The sequence below is a fragment of the Coenobita brevimanus genome, chromosome 49 (genome assembly GCF_032717465.1).
Source record: "Coenobita brevimanus isolate Jiangsu-jjx chromosome 49, ASM3271746v2, whole genome shotgun sequence".
NCBI classification, from domain to species: Eukaryota; Metazoa; Arthropoda; class Malacostraca; order Decapoda; family Coenobitidae; genus Coenobita; species Coenobita brevimanus.
Window position 1 is genome coordinate 2626583 of NC_137002.1, and position 9464 is coordinate 2636046.

Consider the following 9464-nt stretch of genomic DNA (forward strand, 5'->3'; position numbering starts at 1 on the left):
AACTCGAACTGGAGGCTGGTGCTGTGGTCACATTCTCCAAAATTTGTTAGAATATCCTGTAATATATACTTAAATACCGCAAAATGAGCACCGAATCCCTCCCAGTGAACAAGGTGGTGGTTCATCCCCTAGTACTTCTCAGTGTGGTGGATCATTTCACGAGAATGTCAAAGATAGGAAGCACTAAGCGAGTGGTAGGAGTGTTGTTGGGGTCGTGGCGGGGCAAGGGCGTCCTGGATGTCTCAAATTCATATGCAGGTGAGATTGTGCCGGGACAATTAATGTTTTTTACATTCTGTCAATAACTATGGACAAAATATAAGAGAACTTCCAGTCACAGATGTTAGAAAGTTCTTGAGGATTGTTCCATCACAGACTAGGCTACTGTAATTCATAATTATGACACCCACATAATGCTGATATTAACGATGTGATACCAGTGTAATGACAGACGGATGTTGCTTTCATGGTTAGGCAAGGTGCTGTTAAGTGTGGTGTGTGCATAGAATTAGTGGTTGTATGATTAATTTCAAAATTACAATTCCACCTTCTAAACGTGTCACTCATAGTCAAGTAAAACTACGTGGAAAGGAAAAAGTATACGGTAGTACTGTACTAGAGGAGTGGGAGCTCTCTTAGATATTCAGCCAAGTAATTGGTTTACAGTAGAATCAACCCCTGCTTTATTTGCCGGCAAAATATCAAAGTTCGTACATTAAATAGTACTGTATAATTGAAAGTTCATTGTAGGTATCATATAGTGGACTGTAACAGTGATGGAAAGAAAACTGTGGTATGACTTTGTTAAGTGTCCCCAGTCATTGTAAGAGTTACTCTGACAGTAATGAGTAAACTCTCACAGTTTACTTACACCTGGTTTATGCTCTTTGTTAGCTAACACTGTCAGGCCATATAAGGACAGCTTGAGAAGTGTAGGGCAGCTCAGAATCTATGGGTACGCAAATTTGTCCTATACGAGGAGCTTCACCATAAATTGTGGTAGATTTTTCCATATCATATGAAGATGGGGAAATAAGTTGTGATGGTGGTGGTAATAGAAAGATAGGTTAAGAAGATATTGATACTTTATAGTTGATTTTTAAAAGGTGACAGTTACTCTGATAAAGTAATATATAATTTTTTTCCTCTGTTTTTCAGTTCCATTTGATGAAGATGAGAAGGATAAGTCAGTCTGGTTCCTTGATCATGATTATTTGGAAAACAAATACAACATGTTCAAGAAGGTAGGGGCACTTTATGTTCATTCATTTTTGAAGGCTCCAAAATGGTTGCATGCATTGGCCTTGGTCACCTAATGGCAGCTTTCCGTGTTGCTCGATCTCTGGCAGCTTTCCTATTCAGTCCCTTATCCCTGAGGCCACAATCATTGACCTCGTTCCAGGACTTTTTCAGTCTGCCACATGCAACCTTAACCCTAACATTAACACTTCTCACTTTGTACACACAATTATCATCCCTCATCCTCTTCACATGCTCAGACCATTTCAATCTACCTCTCCTCATCACAACACCAATACACTCCAGGTCCATCATCCCCCTCAACTCTTCCACCGTAAACCTAGCCCCCACAGGCATTACAATCAGGGACGCACTGCACTTCCACGTATATCCCATTGGATCCCAGAGTTGCTGGACGAGGCATTGCATTGGGAGGGTACTAAGTATACTGACCTCCGCCTATCGGCTCATAGTCGCGAAGCTCATAGGTCCCTGCCTGGGGGTCCCTACTTTATTAAGATTTGAAAAATTCTCAGTTCTGTCCAATTCTCAGGACACTGGGCTCCAATGGGATATGTATGGTATATGAAAATACTGTATATATATATATCAAATTGAATATGATAAGATCAAGTGTGATAAACCACAAGTCTGATATAAAGATCTGTCTTTATAGGACATTTCCTGGATGTCATATTATCATTTTTTATGGGAAGAAAAAAACATGCAGCTTTGTGAGTCAGAGACACTAGTAGCCTATGCATGCTTATGTAATAATACACACCAGTACAGTAAATAATGAAGAAATAAATGTGTCATCAGAATTCATAATAATAAAATTAAGTTCAGGTATGGTGTACTATAGTGTATTTCAGTATATGCACTGTAGTGAGTGTTTACTGTACTGTATTGTGTTGTTCAGCACTTTTAGCCTGTGTACTGTAGAGTACACAGTACTGTCATGATTCATATTCCAAACAAGAAATAGCACTTATCCCCAAATTACTATATAAGATAGCCATGTGTTTATATTACAGGAAATAAACAGTACTGTACTTTATTCTCAAAACTGTCCTCGTGCACTTCCTCTCATAGGTGAATGCACGTGAGAAGATAGTTGGGTGGTATCACACAGGCCCCAAGTTGTGTCAGAATGACATTGCAATCAATGACCTGGTGAAACGCCACTGTGGCAACTCGGTCCTGGTTATCATCGACGCACATGCATCAAACATCGGCTTGCCCACAGAAGCATACTACAGTGTTGAGGAAGTTCATGATGTAAGTTTCAGCATTGCATTTTTTTTTTTTTTTTTTTTCCTGTCAGACTATACCTGCCCCATATGTGTAAGTGTTTTTTTTTTTTTTTTTTTTTTTTTTTTACAAAATAATGATTTCTAAATTTTCTTTCACTAGTTGTCTGATTTTTTTTTCCTCACTGTATAGTACATGCATAAGGCACTAGGTGCAGTTGTGTTTTACAAGTGAAGCATTTATAATACTGTTTCATAAAACAATGACAATAATGTTAAGGTATCTCTTTCATATATGAAATTTGTCTTCAGAGCTGACATTCCTGTGAACTTGTCAGTCCTAATTTCTCTCTCTCTCTCTCTAATGCGTGTTTACATAATTATGGTAGTTATTGGGATATATGTTGTCCAAAGATATGATTTTTCTAATGAAATGTTTGTTTCCTACCCTGTACTATCACTCCTTTAATTTGCAATGTACAGTACCGATTTGCAGAGATTCTGTGGGAAGGCCATGTGTCGTTGTGAAATGGTGACAAGCTTTTTTTTTTTTTTTTTTTTTTTTTTTTTTTTTAATGCGAGGAAGAAGGAACCAAAGGCCATGAGCCCGCAGTAACAGTTCCCTCCAAGAGAAAAACAAAATACAAGAGAGAGCCAAATTCAAGATCCGATCATTTTGAGATGCCTGGACACACTGCGTTTGAAAGACTGGAGATCATAGGCAGGAGGAAATACAGACAGAGGGAGACAGTTCCAGAGCTGACCTGTTGCATGAATGAAAGACTGGGAGTAACGGTTAACTCTTGCATTAGAGAGTTGGACAGAAAAGGGATGAGAGTTTGCTGCCAGACGGGTGCTACGCGCCCGTGGTAGAGGTGGAGGAATGCAAGCAGACAGTTCAGAGGAGCAGTGACCATTAAAGTAGCGATAGAAAAGAGATAAAGATGCAACAGTGCGGCGAAGAGACAGAGGTTGAAGGGAGTCAGTAAGAGGAGGAGAGTTAATGAGACGAAAAGCCTTTGACTCCACCCTATTGAGAAGAGCTGTATGTGGGGAGCCTCCCCACACATGAGAGTTGTACTCCACACAGGGGCGGATAAAACCCCTGTATAGAGTCAACAATTGTGCAGGGGTAAAGAAAGAGCGGAGTCGGCTTAGCACACCCAATCTCTTGGAAGCAGATTTTACAAGAGATGTAATAAATTATGATCTTTCCAAGATAAGTCCCGAGTAAATGAAACCCCAAGCATGTTCAAGGATGATGCAGGATTAATCTGAATATTATTAAACATTAGTGGGTATACCTGTGGAAGATTTTGTCGGGTTGATAGGTGTAAGAACTGAGTCTTAGAAGCATTAAAGACAACCATATTATTTTTACCCCAGTCAGAGATATGAGCCAAGTCAGACATTAGGTGTGCCATAGCCTCATCCCTTGTTTCTTGAAGTAACTGTTGAGATGGGCGTTGCGGGAACCGAATGGAAAGGTGAAGGGTGGAGTCATCAGCGTATGAGTGGATAGGGTTAGATGTACAGCTTAGAAGATCATTGATGAATAAAAGGAAGAGAGTTGGTGATAGGACAGAGCCCTGAGGAACACCACTGTTGATAGATCTAGGAGAAGAACGATGGCCGTCTACGACAGCAGCTATAGAACGACCAGAAAGGAAGCTAGCGATGAAGGTACAGATAGAAGGATAGAAACCGTAGGAGGGCAGTTTGGAAATTAAAGATTTATGCCAGACTCGATCGAAAGCCTTTGAGATGTCAAGTGCAATGGCAAAGCTTTCGCCAAAGTCCCGAAAGGAGGATGACCAGGAGTCTGAAAGGTAGGTGAGAAGATCGCCAGTGGAGCGTCCTGACGGAACCCATACTGACGATCGGAAAGAAGGGTTGTGATAGGAAAGATGCCTTAAAATTTTTTTATTAAGAATTGACTCGAAAACTTTTGAAATACAGGACGTTAAAGCAATTGGACGATAGTTGGAGGGTTGGGAATGGTCACCCTTCTTTGGGACTGGCTGAATGAGAGCAAACTTCCAGCAAGAAGGAAAGGTACAAGTTGACAGACAAAGGCGAAATAGTTTGCCTAGGCAGGGTGTAAGCACAGAAGCACAGTTTTTGAGAACAACAGGAGGGACCCCATCAGGCCCATATGCCTTGTTAGTACTGAGGCCAGTAATGGCAGAAAATACATCAACTGAAGAAATTTTAATGTCAGCCATGAGGAAGTCAGAGGGGGGAAGTGATGGAGGAACAGCACCGGAATCATCTAAGGTGGAATTGGAGGAGAAAGTCTGTGCGAAGAGATCTGCTTTATCAGTAGAAGAAATAGCTACAGAACCATCAGAGTAGAAAAGAGGAGGGAAGGATGATGAGGTAAAGTTGTTAGAAAGATTTTTGGCAAGGTGCCAGAAGGAGCGGGAAGAATTCGAGTTGGAGAGTTGAGAGCATTTAGTATGGATGAAATTATTTTTAGTAGAGCGAAGAACAGACTTAGCACGATTCCGGGCAGAAACGTAAAGATTATGTGATTCAGGGGTGGGTTGGTCGGTACCTTTTGTAGGCCTTCTCCTTGTTGCGGACAGCATTAGAACAAGCGTGATTAAACCAAGGCTTTCTTGCGTTAGTCAAAGGATATGAGAAAGGAATGTATGCTTCCATGCCCGAGAGAATAACCCCCGTAATGCGCAAGGCACACTCAGATGGCTCACGGCCATGGAAGCAATAATCATTCCAGGGAAAATCAAAGAAGTACTGCCTGAGGGCCTCCCAGTTCGCAGCTCCAAAATGCCAGAGACGACGCTTTCCTGGGAGGGTCCGCAGGCCGTACTGGAGCGATAGGACAGGTTAAGGTAATAAGGTTGTGATCGGAGGAGCCCAACGGAGAGAAAAGATTAACAGAGTAAGCAGAAGGATTAGTTGTGAGGAAGAGGTCAAGTATGTTGGAGCTCTCTCCAAGGCGGTCAGGATACGGGTAGGGTGCTGTACAAGCTGCTCTAGGTCATTAAGGATAGAAAAGATGTAGGCTTGTTCACCAGGAGGATCCGTGAAAGGAGAGGAGAGCCAAAGGTGGTGGTGAACATTGAAATCTCCAAGAATGGAGATTTCAGAGAAAGGAGAAATGGACAGAATGTGTTCCATCGTAGAAGTAAGATAGTCGAAGAATTTTTGATAGTCAGTAGAATTAGGGGATAAGTAAACAGCACAGATATATTTAGTCAGAGAATGACAGGAAAGCCGAAGCCAGAGAGTGGAGAATTCAGAAGAATCAAGTTCAGGAACACGAGAGCAAGATAAGTCGTTGCGTATGTATACACAACAGCCACCTTTGGCTTTGAAATGAGTATAGAGAAAGTAGGAGGATACAGAGAAGGGTTTGCTGTCAGTTGCCTCAGACAGCTGAGTCTCCGTTAGAAAAAGAAGGTGAGGTTTAGAGGAGGAGAGGTGGTGCTCAACAGAGCGAAAGTTAGATGAAAGGCCGCGAATGTTGCAGAAATGAAGAAGAAGAGAGTCAGACAGTGGTTCCAGGCACCTCGAGTCGTCACCGGGAGAGGGGCAGATGGCGGGGGCATTTATGGTCCCCCCCCCTGGGGACTCCGAGGCTGGGTGAATTGACGCCATTTTGGTAAATTTTGAATAGGAAGTGTAGTGTGTACTGTGCATGTAGTTTGGTGAAGATAGATAGAGAAATTTGTACTGGAGAGCATGCTGGCCTACTCTCTGTGTAACTGAGACACTGAAAAAGTTCAGCAAAGGGGGATGGTCAGGAACTAGTCCTGAGGGCTGATGAAACGGGAGCTCCAGCACTCCCTGTCATCAGCTTTCCATCCACCTCGGGAGTACTGCCCTGCTCGACTGGTGCTACAGTCTACTCCTTGTTACTGGTATGTAATGAATTCCAGGTGCTTCTTGAGAATGCCACCTAAACTGTTAGACCAGCAACTCATTCTCCTTGTGTACTGGCAGGTGTAAACTAAATTGTCAAAAAAAAATTTGTGCACCAACAGGATGGAACACCAACTACCAAGACATTTGAGCATGTGGCCAGTGAAATTGGAGCAGAAGAGGCAGAGGAGGTGGGTGTGGAGCACCTACTGAGAGACATTAAGGTAAGTTGCTTTATCTGTTTTCACAGAAATTTAGAGATACACGTTACCTGGTAGAGGTACATCAGATGCTACTTTTATAATGAGGTCACCCCTACATTGAGGGTAAGGAGCAGGTTCTGTTGTTATAATTTTTTTAATAAACATTTACATAATTATTGATCATGTAATGGCAGAGAGTTCAAGGTTATTTTTGCATAGTTTTTTCACCTACTCTTTCATATTCTGGACCTAGCTGTGGACTTCTGAATGCTCTGCTGGGACTTGTATCCATGTGACTTTTACCTCCCCACTGCACCTTTTTTTTCTTTCTTTCTTTCTTTTTACAGTATGTTGTATATCTGTTATCCCCCTAATGATCCTTAAAACATTGCAGTAGCTAATTAACTAATTGTAAACTGTTCACCATATAGTGTTACCATATTACAGTACCTGGCTCATATTCTGCACATACTGTAGTATTAAGTTGATTAAATGCTCACAAATATACATCTTTGTCGTAAAAGTACAAACAGTTACCAGGTATACCATATTTACTAATCTACAGGACACAGTGGTGGGTTCTCTGGGTCAGCGCATTACAACACAGCTGCTGGGCCTGAAGGGTTTACACAAGCAGCTGAGTGAGGTGTTGAACTACTTAAAGCAGGTGGTGGATGGAACGTTGCCTGTCAATCACACCATTGTCTATCACCTACAGGTACAGTAATATCACATAGCTGTTCATCATCATCCTAACCCAGTTTCTAATCATTCATCATAAGTCCTGATTCAGTTTCTATTCATCAACCATCCATCCATCATCTAATCCTATGGTGCCCCATGAGAAGCATAGGCTAATCATTTATCATAATCCTAATCCATTTTCTAACCAGTCATCATCCAAATCCACTTGCCAACCAATCATCCTAAACCAGTTCCAAACCAGTCATTATCCTAATCCAGTTTTTAAACTTGTATGTATGCATGATTTGATTCACCATAATTTGTAAAACACAGGAAGGTGGTTGTTAACATCTTCACTGCTATGATGCCACTTTTATTGTATTTATGATACTACCATGCAATTTTACTTGGTCAGGAACTCCATCAAACTATAGTGATAACTCCCATTGTCTCCTTCACTGTGATGATAAAATTCAGCTTGGGACAGACATGCCACAGTGAAGGAGATAATAGCCCATACTGTAATTGGTTCTTTCTTTTCCACCTAAGTATTCATATAATCATCAGCATCTTTCTGCAGGACATGTTCAGCATCCTAATTGACGTGACCAGCCAGGCCTTCATAAAATCCAGCCTGTAGAGTAGGACCCAATTTTATTCAGTTTTGTTATACTGGCTTCCTCAGGAATAACAGAAGTGTCAAAGCCATTGCTGAATCTTCAAAAATCCTTCCCCCTCTCCCCTCCATTCCTTATGTGTTCACCACCATCTTTTTGTACAATATGTTCAACCTACTGTCCAGCTTGACGAACCCAGCCCACATAAAATCTATGTACGTGAAGACCAGCGATCAGATGCTAGTTGTATACCTGGTTCAGACAGTACTTTTTTCCTCTGCATTTTTCCTGTTCACCATTACTGTACTTTATTGCAGGATATGTTCAACCTTCTACCTGATGTGACCAATCCAGCTCTCGTAAAATCCCTGTATGTGAAGACTAATGACCAGATGCTCGTCGTGTACCTGGCATCCCTAGTCCGCTCTGTTATTGCACTTCACAATCTTATCAACAACAAGCTTGCCAACACAGATGCAGAAAAAAAGGAGGGTAAAGAAAAAGACAAGGATAAAAAGGAGGGTGATAAAGATAAGAAGGAGGGAGATAAGGACAAGAAGGAGGGGGACAAGGAGAAAGATAAGGATGAGAAGAAAAGTGATGATAAGAAGTAGTGATATAAATCTGATCTAAATGGATTGTGCTAGGACTGTAAACAGATACCATAATGAAAATATGTATTGTTCTTGAAGAGAAAGATGACATTGGGTGAAAGTGACAATAAATTGTAGTTGAAAAGTTATTAAGGAATTTTGTAATGTTTTTAACACCTTTTGTTTAAAGAATTAGAGAGCAGCCCTTATTAGGTATCAGAAACTGTGATTCACATCTTGAGAGGTACTGGTATGCATTATCTTCAGAATGATGTATGGGCTTTTTGTTATAATTTTTTTTTTTTTTTTTTTAATCTGCCAGAATTCTTTACACATAATCAGTTTGAATTTTTCTTACCAAGCAAGAAAACATCCTACAAAATATTTTAAACTACAGATGTCCTCTACCCAAGCAGAACATTTTGTACTTTTTTTTTTTTTCTTCCCCAACTGTAAGTACAATATTATGCTGTTGTTAGCAACCCAGAGATGTATATAGATGATTGGTCATGCTGAATGTACAGTATGCTGGTAACATAGGGGACTCTGTGTATGATATGAACCTCAGTAAATATTAACTTTATTTATTTAAAGGAAAATTGTTACAGATACCTGAGGCTTTGGCCCCAGCGCATAATGATTGCAAGTCATTTTTATGCTCTCCGTCTTCACCATGTTCAAATGTGCTTCTTTTCACTATATGGGTAGGGTAGGGTAGGGTAGCATAGAGATGGGGTGGGGGGAGGGGGGGAAGGTTCTACACTGTTAACATTATAATACAAATTTACTAGTAAAATATTTTTGTCTGTGATTATCCTTTGTTTATCCACTACAGACTGAATGCATGGAAGACTAATATACAGTAGTTCTACATTGGATAGTGTTTTTTTTTTTTTTTTTTTTTTTTTTTTACTCGATAAATTTTTTGGTGCATTTTTTTTTTTTTTTTTTTTTTCCAAGCCTCTAACTGTAAACTATTTTTGTTTA

General features: G+C 40.6%; 1 protein-coding gene across 1 annotated transcript; it reads left to right on the forward strand.

Annotated features, from left to right (window-relative positions):
* On the forward strand, positions 1 to 9194 carry Rpn8 (regulatory particle non-ATPase 8). Its single transcript, XM_080272022.1, has 6 exons — positions 1 to 258; positions 1159 to 1244; positions 2335 to 2520; positions 6503 to 6604; positions 7149 to 7301; positions 8202 to 9194. Exons 1-6 carry the CDS (start codon positions 84 to 86, stop codon positions 8496 to 8498), a joined length of 999 nt encoding a protein of 332 aa, XP_080128148.1. The 5' UTR covers positions 1 to 83; the 3' UTR covers positions 8499 to 9194.
* Positions 9195 to 9464: the final 270 nt, after the last annotated feature.